The following is a 19,022-nucleotide window of genomic DNA, read 5'->3' as shown; positions in this document are numbered from 1 at the left end:
GAAAACCGTTCACAGAGTTCTGGAATTCTCCCAATCGCCTCTGTTGAAACCGTACATAGACTTCAATACTGAAAAGCGTGCACAAGCACGAAACAGTTTTGAAAAGGACTTTTCTAAGTTGATGAACAAAGCGGTATAGGCAAATCCTTGGAAAACGTTCGAAACAGAATAGACTTCCAACTGGTCACTAACGAACGTAAACTGGATAAGGTGATTGCAAAAACGAGAGTTAGGGCTTGGTACATCTATAACAAGGATGTCGTCGAGGTAAGTATGAAGAAAACTGAGATATTCCTCAATCGTCCGATCTACATCGGATTTACCGTATTGGACATTAGCAAAATGATCATGTACGAATTCCACTATGACTACATGGTGGAAAAGTACGGTCATAATATAAATCTTCTAATGACCGATACGGACAGGCTGATGTTATCATATCGTGACCGATAACGTTTACAACGATATTCTTCACGATATCGATCGGTTCGATACTTCAGATTACCCTCGCGATCACGTATGTTTTAGTAACACCAATAAGAAGCGACTTGGTAAATTCAAAACGAAATAAATGGAAAAGCTATTCCGTGAATTTGTCGGACTTCGTGCTAAGATGTATACCATTCTCGATTTCAACAAGGAGAAGAATGTTGCAAAGGGTATTCCTAGAGTATCCATTGCAAAGGATCTTAGACACGATCTGTACAAAATAAGGCTTTTTAATGATTCCGTTACGTACACAAGCGCGTGCGGAATCATAAGCACTTTGCACAATATATTTTCTATTAACAAGTGAATGAAATCACTTTCCCCTTACGACGATAAACGTTACATATTAGAATATAAAATAAACACAGTTCCATACGGGCATTACATTATGACCAAAAAGAAACGTAAACTCCCACCCATCAATGACGACATCAATCCGCAAAAGAGACCAAGAACCGTAAACGAAGTGCTCATAGCCCACGGTCATGACTATTGTAGTCAAAGAACCGTAAACGAAACCCTAGTAGCCCACGACCATGACTATTGTTAATTTTTTTTTATCATGCGGATATATATTGCCTTTCTTAAAAACCATTATGTGTTATAATAACTAAAAAAAATTACGTATGTAATATAAAATAAATTATTGTATTGTATTATATTTTGTGTTATTTTTTCTTAAGTATAAAACCCTACATACCTCCTCATAAAACTTCTGAGCATCAATACTCTAAATTCCATTGTTCTTGATAAAAAATAAATTCGGTTAATACTCTGGTATTGTTGTTGAAATTCGATTAATAATGTATAGTATTCCTCGTTGAATACAACAGCTGCACCAGGTGGTCATGGTGATACCCTAAATACAAAACGTAAATTATCCAAGATTCTATTTAAAAAAATAACCTTAATCTAGAATTTTAATTTAATGTACTTACTAGTAGCACCACCCATCGCTGATCAATTCATCCTTCCAGGTTTTTTCCTGTTTTATAAGGAAAAGATTATTATTTTTGTTTTAATCGGAGTCGAGCAGATGTGAAGGGTGATAAGGATGTCAAAACATATTCGTGCGACCAGGATGATCCTCGAGGAACGTCTTAAAAGAAACAGGTTGGAAAGACTGCGTACTACGGCGCTACCGACGTCACAATCCAAGATGGCCGACGACCGCCATATTATACGCCATTTTCCAAGATGGCGAACGTCCGCCATCTTGGATGCCGTCATTTCCTGGCGCCGTACTCCTATTTCCCTATTACTGGTATTCATATTTGTTACTTCACTTTTTACAATAGTTAATACCTGCTTGTTAATAAAACCTTATAAGATAAATTAAGTTTATTAATTTATTTATTACTTAAACTTTGTCTCATTAATCTGAATTGTAGAGTGTATTATATATTGTCAAATTCAATAGTTTGGCTGGTAGTTTTGTAATATCTATTCATTGCGTATCATTTGACATTTATTTTTGGTAATCTTTCATTTAATTGTTGTTTCTTGTAGTTAATATAAATAAACGTGAAGAAAATTAAATTTTTACAGTTTATAGTTTGGTATAAGTAATATTTTTGTCACAGTTTTTAGTTGTTCAAAAGATTCAAGAAGATCCTCTGATGTCTGCAAGTGGTTAGACTGTGTCACTGTTGTTTAAAGCTATTTGATTAAAGTATTTTGAGCCCAAAAAGTAGATGAAGTAGATAAATATACTTATTATCTACTTTGGTGTAATTAATTTATGCATTCTATCAATTAATTTACCATGTCTATCATGTTATATTTTTCAGAATCCAACATCTTGCTCTTGGGTGTACAATTAATATTACATAATATAAATATAATTTATAAAGTGAGCTTTTTAATTAAACTTTTTTTTTTTTTTTTATAAATAATTTAACGCCAAGTTACTAGTGTATTAATTATTTATTTATTTTCTATTTTCTGTTTTTTTATAATTTAAAATTTAAAATTCCATTTCAGATTTTATATCATATAACATTTAGATCACCTTTTTATTATTACTGTTTTATTTGAGTTTTGTAAAATATATATGTGTGAAATATATAATTTTTTATATTTTTAGATTCTGGATGCTGCCGTGTACTGGTTATTGTTCTACTCTTGTATATTCAACTTACAGAAAAAATGAATTACTTATTGGAAAAGATAACGGAGATGTTGAATCTGTAAATATAGGTAACACAAAATGAACATTTTAATAATTAAAACTAATAAGTAATTATATATGAAATACAATGTGCTGAAAGTATTAAATAAATACATATTACAAAGCTTAATACATCATATGAATCACAGAAAACCTATTGTTAATAACAGTAGTTTCGTGTGTTACTTGCTAGGGATTGCAATCATAAAATTTTACATCCAAAAATAAATATGTTTTTTAATGAAATATGGGTAGAATCTTTTGCTAATATGTAAGAAAACTGTAAAAATATTATGAAGAAGAATAATTACATAAAATTATGTTATTGCCAAGAGTTAATCAGTAGTATTTATTTTCAGTCAATCTAATTAGGGAGTGGAGTAATTTTCGAACTCTTTGTCAAATAGTCACTGTTGTTGAATCTAACAAAGAAGAAATATTTGTTGAATTTAGAAATGAATTTTCTCAGGCCCCTCATATTAGAATTAGTAATGCATATAATAGGAATTGCTAAAATCTTTATTGTGTTGTAGATAACTGGTATAAATAAATATATGTAATAATAACTGCAAAAAACAACGTGAAACAATTATGACTTGTGAATAAATTTTCTGCATTTGCTATAAGGAAGTTTACTACTACTATATAACAGAAGTCTTTTTGTTTAGGATAATAAGGATAATGAGGTTGGAGTTTTTGAACATTTGTAAATAAATGTTTTGTATCAAATGAATTTGAATGAAGTTGTTTTTAATGAATTTCTTCTTGTTTATTAGATAACAGTACTGTTAAATGTCGATTACTATATCATAATTGTTAAAAAATTACCTTATGCAAGAAATGTTACTCCTAAAAATGGTGTACCTTTCCAAGAGCAACAGCATCCCATGCTGAGATTACCAAAGAGTGTGAGAAATAAGTAAGGGTTTATATTACCTGCCTCACTTAGATTATACTGGTGCATATCAGCTTACCAAGTCTGCTATAATGCAGATAATATCTAACTCTACAAATGACGCCATTCTGTTTATCATAGGGACTGAATGTATCGTCATTGTATGATTATCCTTTTTAAGCCAGATCCCATGCACCATATCTGTCTCCACTTTCCTCTACTCTCAAGCTAATTTTTTGAGTTCTCTATAATTCACATTTCTTTTTAGATATTCTATTTTACTCTTCTCCAGCCCCTCTCTTTTACATTTACTGATACTGCTTACTGTTGTACTTTACTTTGCTTTTTATTTATCCATTAATTATTTTTGCACTTCTTTAGTATTATTATTTAGTATTATTATTTCATATATCTATTATTTTTATGTATCTGTATGGAGTCTAACCATTTCTTTTCTCTTTCTTTCATTAATTTGTGATGGTGTCCTGATCAATGTTTTCCCATATTTTCCCTCAATTCTTACAAGCAGGCACTGGGATAGTTTCTTTCTTAAAAGGATAAAATCTAGAAGGGGTAAGCATTGCTACTGTTAGGAGAGCAGTAACCCTACCCATTTGTGATGAAATGTATAATGTATTTATTGATCTGAATTGAATATTTATTTATGTGTTTTGTGTAAAATATTTCTTTGAGATTTTTAATATATTTTTTTCTAAGAACTTTGTAAGAAATTCTTTTCATATCTTTTTCATATCATTTTTAGAGTTGTGTGAAATTACTGGTAGATTGATTGGACATAAATTAGCTGTGAAATGGATTTCATTTCATCAGAGATATACTTATTGTTTGACTGGTACAACCGATGAAGCATTTATATGGAATTTACAGACAAACACACAAATACATCAAATTACTTTGTATAAAACAGTAAAACTTAAACAGGTAAGTTTTTAAAATTTCATCTAGGAATTAAAATGGTCAATTATTATTTGACTGTTAAACTTACCATATCTCTTTAATCCATAGGCAGAGACCTAGAAACTGAGATAAGGTATTGTTTTGTGCTGTAGGTACACATCTCAAAAAGAATTTCTAGAATCTCTCATTCACTCTCACTCCCCCCTTCTCACACCCCCTCTTTCTATCCCCATATCTCTCCCACATCTCCCACTTTTGTTTTTAAAATTCAGATAATTCATTAAAAAATTGGCCATTTTCCAATTAAATTCAATATTAATAACTCGACCACCAAAACAAAGTGACAGATAAAACCTAAAAAGCTAATAACAATAGTCGATTTTCATGGGATCTCACATCATCAGTCACACAAATTCTATAATTACATAAAACAAATATTTATTTTTTGTCTTCAGTCATTTGACTGGTTTGATGCAGCTCTCCAAGACTCCCTATCAAGTGCTAGTCGTTTCATTTCAGTATCCTACATCCCTAACAATTTGTTTTACATATTCCAAACGTTGCCTGCCTTCACAATTTTTTTTCCTTTCACCTGTTCCTCTTAACATTAAAGCGACTATTCCAGGATGCCTTAATATGTGGCCTATAAGTCTTCTGTCTCTTCTTTTAACTATATTTTTCAAAATGCTTCTTTCTTCATCAATTTGCTGCAAAACCTCTTCATTTGTCACTTTATCCACCCATCTGATTTTTAACATTTTCCTATAGTACCACGTTTCAAAAGTTTCTAATATTTTCTTCCTAGGTACTCCAATCATCTAAATATCACTTCCATATAAACCTACGTTCCAAACATATACTTTCAAAAATGTTTTTTTTTAATGTTTAAATTAATTTTTGATGTAAACAAATTAAATTTCTGAATGAAGGCTCGTTTCACCTGCGCTATTTGGCATTTTATCTCGCTCCTGCTTCGCCCATCTTTAGTAACTCTACTTCCCAAGTAACAAAATTCTTCTACCTCCATAATCTTTTCTCTTTCTATTTTTACACTCAGTGGTTCATCTTCATTATTTCTACTACATTTCATTACTTTCATTTAGTTCTTGTTTATTTTCATGTTCTTTTGTAGGACTTCATCCATGCTGTTCATTGTTTCTTCTAAATCTTTTTCACTCTCAGCTAGAATTACTATATCATCAGCAAAGCATAGCATCTTTATCTTTTCACCTTGTACTGTTACTCCAGATTTAAATTGTTCTTTAACATCATTAGCTGCTAGTTCTATATAAAGATTAAAAGGTAATGGGGGTAGGGAACATCCTTGTTGGACTTGCTTTTTTATTATGGCTTCTTTCTTATGTTCTTCAATTACTGTTGCTGTATGGTTCCTGTAAATGTTAGCAATTGTTCTTCTATCTCTATATTTGAACCCTAATTTTTTTTTAAATGCTGAACATTTTATTCCAGTGTACATTATCGAATGCCTTTTCTAAGTCTATAAACGCTAAGTATGTTGATTTGTTTTTCTTTAATCTTCCTTCTACTATTAATCTGAGCACTATAATTGCTTCCTTTCTCCCTATACTTTTCCTGAAACCAAATTGGTCTTCTCCTAACACTTCTTCCACTCTCCTCTCAATTCTTCTGTATAAAATTCTAGTTAAGATTTTTGATGCATGACTAGGTAAACTAATTGTTCTGTATTCTTCACATTTATCTGCTCCTGTTTTCTTTGGTATCATGACTATAACACTCTTTTTGAAGTCTGGCCGAACTTCCCCTTTTTCGTAAATATTATACACCAGTTGTTTAATCTACCTATTGCTTCCTTATATACATTGCACCATAATTCTGCAGGTTTCTGTCTATTCCAGAAACCTTTCTGCCATTCAAATCTTTTAGTGCTCTCTTAAATTCAGATCTCAATATTGTTTCTCCCCTTTCATCCTCTTCGACTTCCTCTTCTTCCTGTATAACACCATTTTCTAATTCATTTCTTTTGTTTAATTCTTGAATATATTTCACCCACTTTCCTTTCATATTATAAATTGGTTTACCATCTTTGTAACACATTTTTAGATTTTAATCTATGTACCACAAAATTTTCCTTAACTTTCCTGTGTGCGTTGTCTATTTTACCAATGTTCATTTCTCTTTTCACTTCTGAACACTTTTCCTTAATCCACTCTTCTTTCACTAGTTTGCACTCCTGTTTATAGCATTTCTTAATTGTCATTAGTTTCTTTTACTTTCTTCATCACTAGGTTTTCTACTAGTTCTCTTTGTTCCGCCTAAGTTTGCTTTTGCTGTTTTAAGAATTTCCTTAACATTCTCCCATTCTTCTTCTACATTTTCTACCTTATAATTTTACTCATACCTCTTGCGATGTCTTCCTTAAAAATCTTCTTTACCTCCTTTTCCTCAAGCTTCTCTAAATTCCACCGATTCATCTAATACATTTTCTTCAGGATTTTAAACCCCAATCTACATTTCATTATTACTAAATTATGATCGCTATCAATGTCTGCTCCAGGGTAAGCTTTGCAGTCAAAGAGTTGATTTCTAAATCTTTGCTTAACCATGATATAATCTATTTGATACCTTGCAGTATAACCTGGCTTTTTCTGTAATTATATTCTTCTACTATGATTTTTAAACTGGGTGTTGGCAATTACTAAATTATACTTTGTGCAAAACCCTTCAGTCGGTCCTCTCTTTCATTCCTTTTGCCCAGTCCATATTAACCCACAATATTTCCTTACTTACCTTTTCCAATGCTTGCATTCCAATCTCCAGCTATTATTAATTAATATTATTTATGTGTTTAATATCTTTGTCAATTTCTTCATGTACACACCACCTCATAATCATCATCATGGACACTTGTAGGCATACAGACGTTAATCATAATCATAATCATAATCATTGTTGGCTTGGGTTTAGATGTAATCCTTATTACAATGATTCTGTCGCTATGCATTTTTAATACTCTACTCTTCCTTATCTTCTTTTTCATTACGAAACCTACTCCTGCCTGCCCGTTATTTGAAGCTGTGTTAATTATTCTAAAATCACCTGAGCAAAAGTCATTTTCCTCTTTCCACCGAACTTCGCTAATTCCTACTACATCTACATTTAATTTATCCATTTCCCTCTTTAAATTTTCCAACCTACCAACCTTTTTTAGACTTCTAACATTCCATGCTCCAACTCGTAGAATGTTATTTTTTAATTTTCTGGTGACCCCTTCCTTAGTAGTCCCTACCCGGAGATCTGAACGGGGACTATTTATTTTCGGAATATTTAACTACTACCGTAATATTTAAATTAACGGAATATTTAACCACTAAATGCCAAAGAAGGCGCCTCAATTTTTATTATATGAAGACGAAGAGTTACTTTTTTTTGGAAAAAAAGCAGCTGTAGTTTTCCATTGCTTTCAACTGTGTAGTAGTCAGAAGATTGAGTGATGTTGATATGGCCATTTTAAGTCCTGACCTACACCCTTAACAACTACTGAAAGAGCTGCTGCCCTCTTTCAGGAATCATTCCTTAGTCTGGCTCTCAACAGATACCTCTCCGAAATGGTTGCACCTTCGGTCCAGCTACTCTATATCCCTGAGCACTCAAGCGCCCTCACTATCGTCATGATCTCATGATTCATCGAGGGGGGAAAAAACAAATATTAAAAAAACTTAAAATTTAGAAAACGTAACGCTACTAATAACAACAATATTTGTATGAACAACACAACTCCAAAGCCTTTGTTTCACTGGTTGTTTGTTGGTTGTTAATTTGTTATTTGGATGTACAAGTGGTATCAATCAGAAATAGTTTTTTTTCACTAAGTAGCCAGTCCTCATATAGAAAATTCATTTCCTAGGTCTTCACATCATGGTGATAGTGGTGGTAGGACTTGTGTGTTCCTGAGAGCCATGTCAACAGTAACTGATAAGGTAGCCTATCTAACTTTTAACTTGCTCTTCAAGTCTGGCAAGTTAAAGGTTAGGAACCGGATTAAGAAGAATTTTACAGAAGTATCTGTTCCCTATGTTAGAAGCACTTTCAGAGCACCATATGTTTTTTATGTTACAGGGCAGCTACAAACAGTTTCTGTACCCTGTGTAAGTAGTGGCCGATTATGGGCAGAAGGGAACCATAATATATTTATTTAGCTAAAGAATAAATAAAGGGGATTATCTAAAAATTAATTGAAAAATCTGTTTTCACATCCAGACATGAAACCAGTTCAGGGTGTCCTGAACTGCACGTCTTGCACTAACATGAACTGCTTTCATGTCTGGGTATGAACATAGACTTTTTAATTAATTGTTAAATGATCCCTTTATATTTATTAGTTAGTTAAATAAAATATATACTAGGTGTTGTTAGCCGAACTTACGGGACTAATTCATTTCATCTGCAGGTCCCGGGTTCGAATTCTGGTCAGGCATGGCATTTTCACATTACAAAAATTATCATTCATCTCGTCCTTTAAGTAATATCTAACGTTGGTTCCGGACTAATTCAGGATATCAAAATAAACAAATATGTTCATGTATATAAATGGTCTTACCTTGTTCATTTTCTCCTCGTCAGCTATTTTGTGTTCTTTCAATAAAAATGTATTTCTTAAGAATGGATTGAGATTATCTTAATGAAATTTGGTGTTCATGTACCAAACAACATCTACAAAATAAATAAGTCTTTCTTTGATAATAAATAAGATTTTTTTTATTTAAAAATTATGGCCATTTAAATTTTTTAATTAGTAAATGCTTTGAAAATATTAGTTTTATCAACTAACATTTATTAGGTAGAATTTTATGGTTTTTATTGTGAACAAAATTATACAGCTTATTTGTTCAAATTTTTGGATAAATAGCTGAAATATGGTTGAAATTGTTAGTGGATTTCAGAAATTATGAAGAAAATTTCATGCCTGTTTTCACTTCCTTTACTAATTAAATTAAAAACATTTAATAATTTTTTTTTATTAATTTCAACCATATCTATATAACCATATTATTTTTTGCATATAATCTCAATTAATTTTTTTATATCACATTAGATTTTTAAATAAACATAAAATATTAAGTAAACATAAATATTAAATAAACATAAATATTAAATAAACATAAATATTAATAAACATAAAATATTAAATTGCAACATTTTTAAATAGTACAATTAATAGCTCAGAAGATTAAAACTTTTATCTAGTGTAAGTGGAAATGAATGTTTTTGAGCGTATATTTATCTTAATATATATAAAAAAAAAAAATTAAAAAAGAATAGTATTTCTCAATATTAATTATTGTTTTCTATTTTAAGAATAATTACCTTTTCTTTCATGTAAATCTTTATTTTTTTTTTGTTTGGGTTTTTTCAAAAGAAATCTTTTCTCAGTTGAACTATTTAGCCCAGTTAAATGAGACACAAAAAGGCCAGTCCAGAGAAATAAATCCTGGAGTTTTGAAAATTGGTACAGTTGTTCCTTGTTACCTAAGTTTCTGGTGGTTGGGATGTGAGCTCAAGGGGGGGTCCTTTAAAATTGACTTTTTTAGTTTTTGCTGACATCTCTGAAACTAACTATCACTTGTAGTGAAAAATTCTATAAACAATATGCAAAAATAAAAGTATAAAAATTCATATATTCAGCTTTATTATATTCATATATTCAGCATTTACTCAGGACTAGGGTTTATTGAATTTTCCTTCATTGTAAATGGTTTCAAACATCCCAATTCTCATCATAGAGGGGAAGACCCCTCTATGATGAGATAGTTGACCCCTTCAACTACCCCTTTTGTACCTAGCCCTGATGGGCTTTAAGGTCATTTTTTAAACCTTGGCATATGACATCTTTCAGTTGTCTCGGCCCAGTATGCCATTGATGCGATTGACACAAGCATCATTCCCATTGGTGTAACTATTACTAAAAATAACAAAACACATCTCTAAATCTCTAGTCTTAAGCAAGACTGAAAACTGTAGTTTTTGAAGGAACTGAATCACTTAACCTACCCCAAAGATAAATTGAGTTCACAAATGTGGAAAAACAAAAACATGTAAACAAGAAACAAGACCAAGCAGCACCCTAGATTCCTCTCTTGCAATCTGTTCCCTAGCCAAATAGTGTAGAAATTCTGCAACCAGCCTGGTCCTACCAATTTTGATTGATGTCAAGTGTTGCTTCGATGGTATCCAGTCAACAAATTACTGAGTTGAGTAGTGACTCGGTCCGATAAGCAACTAGATTCGGTGTATCCCGTACGGGTGATAATATCAGTGGTTTTTCATAGTTTTCGGTAGTTATTAGTGTTTAGTGATAAAATATAGGTTTAGACGAGTGGATTAAGGCATAAAACGTTCAAATCGGTTAGAAATTACAGTAGATATAAGGTTTTTTAGTTTAAATATGGACCGCATGGCGGTCGTATTAAGTGGAATTTTAAACAGTGCCAATTAGCGTAGAATAGTTTGTAGTTGTTAGTGTTTGACAAGACGATCATTTTAAGACATCAACCGTGGAAATCGGTTCGTGGGAAGGCGTGATATTAACGTTTTTCCCTCACCAAGTGTCCACGTGGCGACACTTCGGCGCCAGCCCTTTAAGTTAATTTATACATTAGTAGTGACTCTTTTTTAAGTGATAGATTATCAACCTTGTTTGTTTTGTTGATGATAATAGTAGTTTAAGACAGTTAGATATAGTTTTAATTAAATAATAAGTGTTTTTAGGAGGTAACCTAAACGGGATTCTCGCCACGTGCTTTGTGGAGGGAAAAATACTAGCATAGCAGGCGGGATACTGTATAGTGGTATCAGCCGCCATTGTCCGCCATTATTAGGACAAGTTAAAGACAAAGAGGTTGCAGCAGTGTTGCCAACCTACTTAGTGAATCAGTTAAGACTCGTTTAAGTGAACTAGACTAATAATTAGTTTTAGGACCGTAATCTTATTTAATTAGTGTGTTATTTTTGAGTGGTGCGAACTCTAGGGCGTAAGTCCTGCATCATTTAGGTTATTTTGTTAATTATTTTATTAACGAGCTACAGTAAGTGTAGTATAGGACTAGTAAGTGGAATCTGTGGGGTTTTCCCGTACCAACCGGTGCTGATGGAGCGAGCAGTCGATATGGAGCAAGAGCTGATGATTGCCGGCGATGCGGGGTGTAGTGCAGCAACGACAGAGGAAGAGAGGGCCTTCCGACGGTCAAGGAAGACGTTGCGCTCACCGCGCCCCCCGCTGACTTCCTCCACCGACCAGTCAGAGGAGGAGGCAACGGACGAGACGGTTTTGGGCAAGCTCAGGGCGCGGAAGCGCAGGAAGGAGGTGAGTGAAGACGCGGAAGAGGCCCACCACCCGACCATGAAGTCGCTTCTGGAAGAAATTCAGGTCCTGCTGCTTCTATGTGAGGCGAGCCCAGAAGTGAGCGACATTTTCAAGGAGACGGCCGGCAGAGTCATGGAAAAGGCGCAAAGGGTTGCGACGACGATGCAGGGCACTCAAGGGACTGCGAACCTGGACAATAAGCATACCCAGACGGCAGGGTCGGATCTCGCCGCGATCCAGGCAGTGCTGAAGAAGGGGGAGGTCCAAGACCTGAAGGAGCTTGCTGAAAAAAGGTGGCCCCAACAGGCCTTCGAGCTAGTCGAGGAGGTGCGGGGCTTACCCAAGGCGGATGACGAGCGTGCATGTGTCTATGTGCTGGACCTTGAGGGCGACAAGAAGTCAAAAATAGCTTGCCGGGTCTGCGACCTGGCACCCGGTATAAAGAGGAAGCTGAACAGTGGCGCTATGCTCCCAGGCACTGTGGTGCGACATGTCGCGGCCACAGACGTTATTGGGGAAAAAGAGGAGATCGACCCGTCGGGAAACCTGTACGTGATACCAGTTAAAGGGGAAGACATAACTGCTGTCGACTGGTTGCTATCTGGTCTGGAAACCGTTTCAACGTACGAGGTACACCCGGTGACTGTTGCGGCGCCAGGGGGTAAACTGGGTAGCATAGTTAAAAACACCCTGGAATTCTGGGCAAGAAAGCATAAAAGGAAGGTTACTATGTTTCACTCAGGGGACCCGACCGAGGAACGGCGTGAGAGGCAGACCGAGACCGTGGTCCTACGGCAGACGGGCAAGTCCTATGCAGAGCTACTACGCCAAGTGAAGGTAACAGTGGGAGAGGAACTGGCTCCTAACATACTCTCAGTTCGTAAAGGCAGGGGCGAGGATGTCGAGGTACGGGTGCGGGCGGGGACCAACTCTGCCCAATCCCTACGAGAGAAATTGGCACAGAAGGCGCCAGAGGTGAAGATTGGTGGGAAAGGGCAGTTGGACAGAAAAGAGGTTGTCCACATTAGAGACCTTGACGCTGAAGTGACTAAGGAGGAGGTGATGGCGGCGGTACAACGCGCGCTGGAGGGAAAGACGTCTGCTAGGATCACGTCGGTCCGCCAAGCATATGGACAAACGCAGAACGCCACTGTGGTGCTGCCGTTGGAAGAGGCGAAGAGGCTTACGTCCACCGGGAGGCTCCTTGTAGGGTGGCAATCGTGTCGAGCAGAGATACGAAGACCAGATGTTAACTGCTTTCGCTGTTGGGAGACGGGTCATGTTGCGGCACACTGCACGGGTCCCGATAGGAGAGCCTGTTGTTACAATTGCGGGGCGACGGGGCACAAGAGGGCAGAGTGCCGGGAACCCACCAAATGCGTGGGTTGTGGAGTGATTGGGCATAGACTGGGTAGCAGGGACTGTAAACACGTTCGGAAATGAAGTGTTTACAGCTCAACGTAAACAGAGCCGTGGCTGCCCATGACTTGGCATGGGCGGCAGCGCTGGTTGGAGGATACGACCTACTGCTGGTCGTGGAACCTAATCAGCGACTGGTTAACTCAGGCCACTGGTATGTTGACCAGGATGGCGATGCTGCTATACGGAATGTCACCGGCAGGTTTGCAGTCACGAAGGTAGTTAGAGGTAGAGGGTTCGTGGCTGTAGACATCCATCAACTCACGGTGATCAATGGGTACATCTCTCCCAACAGCGGAATGGATCGACATGAAGAATTCATCGGAAACCTGGAGGAATGCATACGAAGGGCTGGGTTCCCGGTACTTTTGACCGGGGACTTCAACTCCGAATGCACTGAACTCGGAGGGTGCCGGTCCACGCGGAGAGGCTACACCCTAGCTACAATGCTTGGGGCCGCGGGACTGGTGGTCATGAACACGCCTAGGGTGCCTACATACGACGCAAGGGGTGATGGATCGGTGTTGGATCTGACAGCGGCCTCAGATAGGGTGGCAAGAAGGATAGTGGGCTGGCAGGTAGTAGAAGATGATTTTGCCAGCGACCACAAGGCCATAATTTTTGAAATACAAGGAGGCGGAAGGGGTCTAGAGGAACAGGACCCTATCTGGAGGCCGTCGGAACAGCAGGCTGCGACGGTAGCGGATAGGACGGCGGCAGAGGTGGCCCGTAGGCGTGTTCACACCCCCGAGGAATTCATGGCCATCCTACAGGGGGAATGTGTGAAGCAGCGGCCACAGCCTGGAAGACGCGTAAAGAATGTTTACTGGTGGAACAGGGACATTGCGAGACTACGTGGTGAAACCAAAACAGCAAGGCGGAGGATGCAGCGCGCACGACGGAGGGACTCTGAGCGCCTACAGGAGGAAACGGAGGTGTTCCACGCGGCACGAAGAAGCCTTTGTAGAGCCATTAAGGCTGCCAAACAAGAGGCGTGGCAACACCTCGTGGAAGACCTGGAGCAAGATCCGTGGGGCAGGGCCTACCAGATCGTCACCAAGAAGTTTGGTAGGCGCCTGACCCCATTGACAAGGGAACAGTCTCTCACAGCGATAACGGAGCTCTTCCACGTCGAAGAGGAGGAATGGGAACCGATAGCTGGTGATCAACAAAGGCGCTTCACTGTAGAAGAACTACAGTGGGCGTCCAAGAAGATGAGCCTGCGGAAGAGCCCGGGCCCAGATAACATCCCTGGGTCCATCGTGAAGGTGTTGGTGGATAGGCACCCGTGGACGGTGTTAGACATGTTCAGTGGGGCATTGTCCACGGGGAGTTTTCCCGGCTGTTGGAAGGAGGCCAGGTTGGTCCTCCTCCCGAAACCGGGAGCCGAAGAAACCAGGAAATACCGGCCGATCTGCCTCATCAACACGATGGGAAAGCTGTATGAGAGACTGATCGCTGAAAGACTGCGGTCGGAGATTGAGGCGGGCGGAGGTCTTTCCCCAGACCAGTACGGCTTCGTTCGGGGAAGATCGACCGTCGACGCCGTCCGACGGGTGCTAGAGTGGGCCAGAGTTCAGTCGGCAGGCACGTGGCGACGAAGGAAAATCCCATTGATCATTTTCCTAGACATCAGGAATGCATTTAACAGCGTGCCATGGGGAGTGATCATGGGAATACTCCGGGAGAGAGGGATCAGCGGCTACTTGCTCGCCGTAATAAATGACTATCTGCATGAGAGATCTCTGCGGGTACGCACAGAGGAAGGAGAAGATGACTTCAACATGTTTGGAGGCGTTCCGCAGGGGTCGGTGCTTGGGCCTCTTCTCTGGAACATCGCGTACGACGGCCTTCTGCGGGAAGAACTCCCGGAAGGATGCCAGTCGGTCGCGTACGCAGATGACCTCGCGCTGATGGTGTCGGGACGGACGGAGGAGGAGGTAGAAGATAAGGCAAACTTGGCGGTGGCAGTCGTCAGCAGATGGCTGGGGGAGAGAGGACTACGACTGGCACCGCACAAGACGGCAGCTGTCCCGATCACCGGCAGAAGAAGACTGAGAGGAATGTCCTTCATGGTAGACGACGTACGGGTCCACACGTCCGGTTGCGCTAAGTACCTGGGCGTGTGGATTGACAAGAATGGGCTGTCTAACACCCACCTCAGAGAGGTCACTAAGAGGGCCGAGAAGATACAAGACGCTCTACAAAAACTAATGGGCAACAAGAGCGGACCACGGGCGAGCAAGCGACGGCTGATCCTTTCAGTGGTTTCCTCCGTCTTGCTGTACGCGGTCCCGGCCTGGAAGGACGCACTTTCGAGAAAGAAGAACGTACGGATGCTAGCCTCCCTTACCAGAAGAGCGGCGATTCGCATAACATCGGCGTACCGCACCGTATCTGGATGCGCAGTGGCAGTCATCGCAGGGGTGCCTCCCATCGAGCTGCGGGCCACGCAGCTGGTCTCCACATACGAAGGAACGCCGAAGGCGGAAGCCGGGAGGCAGCTGATGGTCAACTGGCAGGAGATGTGGAGAACGGCTACGGCTGGGGCATGGACCAGGAGACTGATCCCGGACTTGGGACCGTGGGTCAGGCGGAGGCATGGGGAGGTAGATTACTTCCTCACGCAGTTCCTGTCTGGACACGGGGAGTTCGGGGTCTACCTACATCGGTTCAAGAGAAGACGGACACCGAGGTGCTTCTACTGCGGTCAGGATGACACGCCGGAGCACACCTTTTACGAGTGCGAAAGGTGGGCTGTGGTCCGGCAGAGGCATGGCACAGATGGCCTCACTCCAGAAACAACTGTAGCTCACATGCTGAAAGGGAAGAGAGAATGGGATGCGGTACAGAGCATGGTGGCTAGCATCCTGAAGACGAAGGAGGTACATGGAAGAGAGTGGGGAGAAGACTTCTAGGCGCGGGTAAGCAGCAATGTCCCTAGCAAGTATACTGTGTGTTTCTTCTACTATATATATTATTTTTGTGTTGTATGGTATTGTGAATTCATTGTCTCCATTGTCACTGTGGTTGGTACTCTACGGCCGGCTCGAGACGACAAGCACGATCGCTTCGACCGTGTGCAGGAGGGCCACGGCTAGAGGTGACATCGCCGAAGAGACAACATGAAGTGGGTTTCATTTATTATGTATTTTCCTTGTATTGTATGATTGTGGTATTATTTTATTTTATTGATTGTGTTCCTTCTAACGGTTACGAGGGCACTCACAGCGAACGTGCCCGCGGATTGCGGAAGGAGGAATAAGTTCAGACGCCAACGTGATGGGCTGCAACTGAAGGGAGGAAAAATAAATAAATAAATAAAATACAGGGGGCGAATCGTGGTCGCCGTGCAGGGCCAGGGAGGCAGCCTGGATGCAGAGGACGCTTTGGCTCCTTCATATGCAAGAATGAAGGTCAGTTGGGGTGCTCCGATGATGCATTTGGGACCCTCAGGTGTGAGAGGGGGACGCGGCGGTTTGCCGGCTTCGCGCAATGCGTAGCCGGCAACCTAGTGTAGGGACGGGAAGGGTAGCCTCTAAGTGGAGGGATGTAGTGGTTGTCCAGAAGGGAGGGCTGCTGCATCCTGATGAAACTGAGAGGACCCCGATGGGACGCCAAAGAAAAGGCAAGACAGGGGGGCAGTCGACTGCCACGACACTCCGACATTCCTGCGCATAGCCTAACGGCGGAGGCCGGGGATGTTGGGGGTGTTTAAGAAAAAAAAAAAAAAAAAAAAAAAAAAAGTCAACAAATTACTGCGGTGCATTTTAGATTGTATTTGGTTCACTTATACAACACATGGAAGGCATTGTCCTGCACCCCACACTGTGGGCACAGACTCTAATCAACCAGGCCAAACCCAGCCAGTCTATCCCTGAAGGCCCTCTGATCAGTAAGAAACTGAGTTACGTATTTGTTAGGGGAAATCCATGAGACGCAAATCTAATGTCTGGGAAGAGATTGTGCGTATATATCGTCCATCAATATTCTCATTCCATCTAGCCTGCTATATATCATAACCATGTTGCTCAACATCCCGAATCTTTTCAGAAGTCAACTCACCCAACTTCCTAGCAACATACTGCTCCTGTTTTCCCAAGAGCTAGAATGTCAACCAGTTTCACTCTCGCAATCACCAAGACTGCCTCTTGTGAAACTGTCCGGTAACTATCCATTACCATCAACAGTAATAGTCATTGGGCTGTCAATAATATATCAATAACAATGGAATTTCATCCTATCCGCCTAAATTGGCGTAGCATACAACATATTTGCTTCACCACGCCCTGTACAGGATGCTTAGGGTCCTAAAATTGAGACTCCAGTCTGAATTGACTACATGGATTCCAAAAAATTATTGAAGGTGTTTCTTGAACTGAAATTTCTCAAGATACACTCTGAGGTACTTATGAACCTGAGTGTAGTTTATTTGATGTCCTGACATCGATACTTGAACTCGCCAACTGTCTACCAAACAGCCTTTGAGAAGCATCATTGTGGTCCTCTTTGGGCTGAAAGTCATCTTGTGTTAATAAGTCCTCAGCTCAAGCACCCTGCATGCACGAGTGGCCCTGAGCTTGAATTCCCTACACAAGCATCCTTCGCCAAGCAGGAGCCCATCATATGCATAGGCCACAACAAGACACCCACTGGGCAACCTCAGCTGCAGAAGAGAGTCAAACTCCACCACCCACAAGAGAGTACCCAACACACTGCTTCGGGGACTATCCATAGATAGCGTCTTCCCTACTTCATAGTTGCCCTCGCGGAGCAACACGTTCCAATGAATGAAATAACTTTTCAACACCTGCAGTTATTTTCTGTGTATCCTTGTCTCTGTAATTGGAAAATGGCAGAGGGCCACCACAGATTGTTTAACGCCTCGGAAATTTGTAGCAAGATCCTCAAGACATATTCTGCCTCACTGGTCAACACCACACGAAGTATGGTATTCTCAGTGCCTTTTCTAGGGTGAAACCCATATTTGTTTTCCATCAGCATCCCATGCAAAGCCAGTCTCTCATTTATATGAAGATACAACATCTCAAAGACTTTGCGGATAACTGGTAGCAACGTTAGGGGTTGCTATGACGAACTAACTACTGGATCTTGTTGGCTCCCATAAACAACAATTTTACAGTCCCTTTCTTTCAGCACACTGGGAAGAAGCCACCAAACAATAATTTATTAAATACGCGTGTGGTAATTCTCATGTTAACTCCAACCGAGCAAACAAGGAGCTCAGCCGTTAGTCCATCAAAGTCAGGCGCTTTACCTCTACCAAGATTACAGGTAGCCTGAGTAAACCTCGGCCTCAGTAATCTCCACAGGTAATGCATTACCATGAAACCATTTGTATATAACAGGCATATAAAATGAAATTATAGTCAATAGTATTCAAATTAGCAGTTTTACAGTGAAGGAGACACGATGGCCAGGGGGAGAGGGTTAGCCAGGTGTTCCCGCAAGGGCAGCAGCTCGAGGGGAGAGTTGACAAGCTGGTTTGGGTTGAGCTTATACTAATGGCCTAACATGAGATACGCTGATATGAGTTTTAACGTAAATGCAGTGTTTCCACCATAGGGGCGCTAACGATCAGCACAATAGGTTAAGCTGCAGTAGTAATAAAAAGCTGTTCCAAGTTATAATTTTGTCATTTGTCTTCTGGCGACATCGTCACTATCTGTGTCGACATGCAAGAAGGAAGACAAAGTTTTATCTTTCTTCGATATTCTTTAATATAGATAGTACTATCAATATTAAAGAAATTTTAGAAATATTAAAGA

At 39.8% G+C, this 19,022-nt stretch overlaps 1 protein-coding gene across 1 annotated transcript in view; it reads left to right on the top strand.

Moving 5' to 3' along the window:
• LOC142321455 (TBC1 domain family member 31) overlaps positions 1 to 19,022 on the top strand; it is a 129,149-nt gene that overhangs the window by 7,847 nt on the left and 102,280 nt on the right. Inside the window, exons 3-4 of the mRNA XM_075359549.1 lie at positions 2,576 to 2,688; positions 4,318 to 4,496. Coding sequence (XP_075215664.1) covers positions 2,576 to 2,688; positions 4,318 to 4,496 — 292 coding nt within the window. The remainder of the gene's footprint in view (positions 1 to 2,575; positions 2,689 to 4,317; positions 4,497 to 19,022) is intronic.

This window comes from Lycorma delicatula, chromosome 3 (genome assembly GCF_047948215.1).
Source record: "Lycorma delicatula isolate Av1 chromosome 3, ASM4794821v1, whole genome shotgun sequence".
NCBI classification, from domain to species: Eukaryota; Metazoa; Arthropoda; class Insecta; order Hemiptera; family Fulgoridae; genus Lycorma; species Lycorma delicatula.
This window is presented reverse-complemented; position numbering and strand designations above follow the sequence as displayed.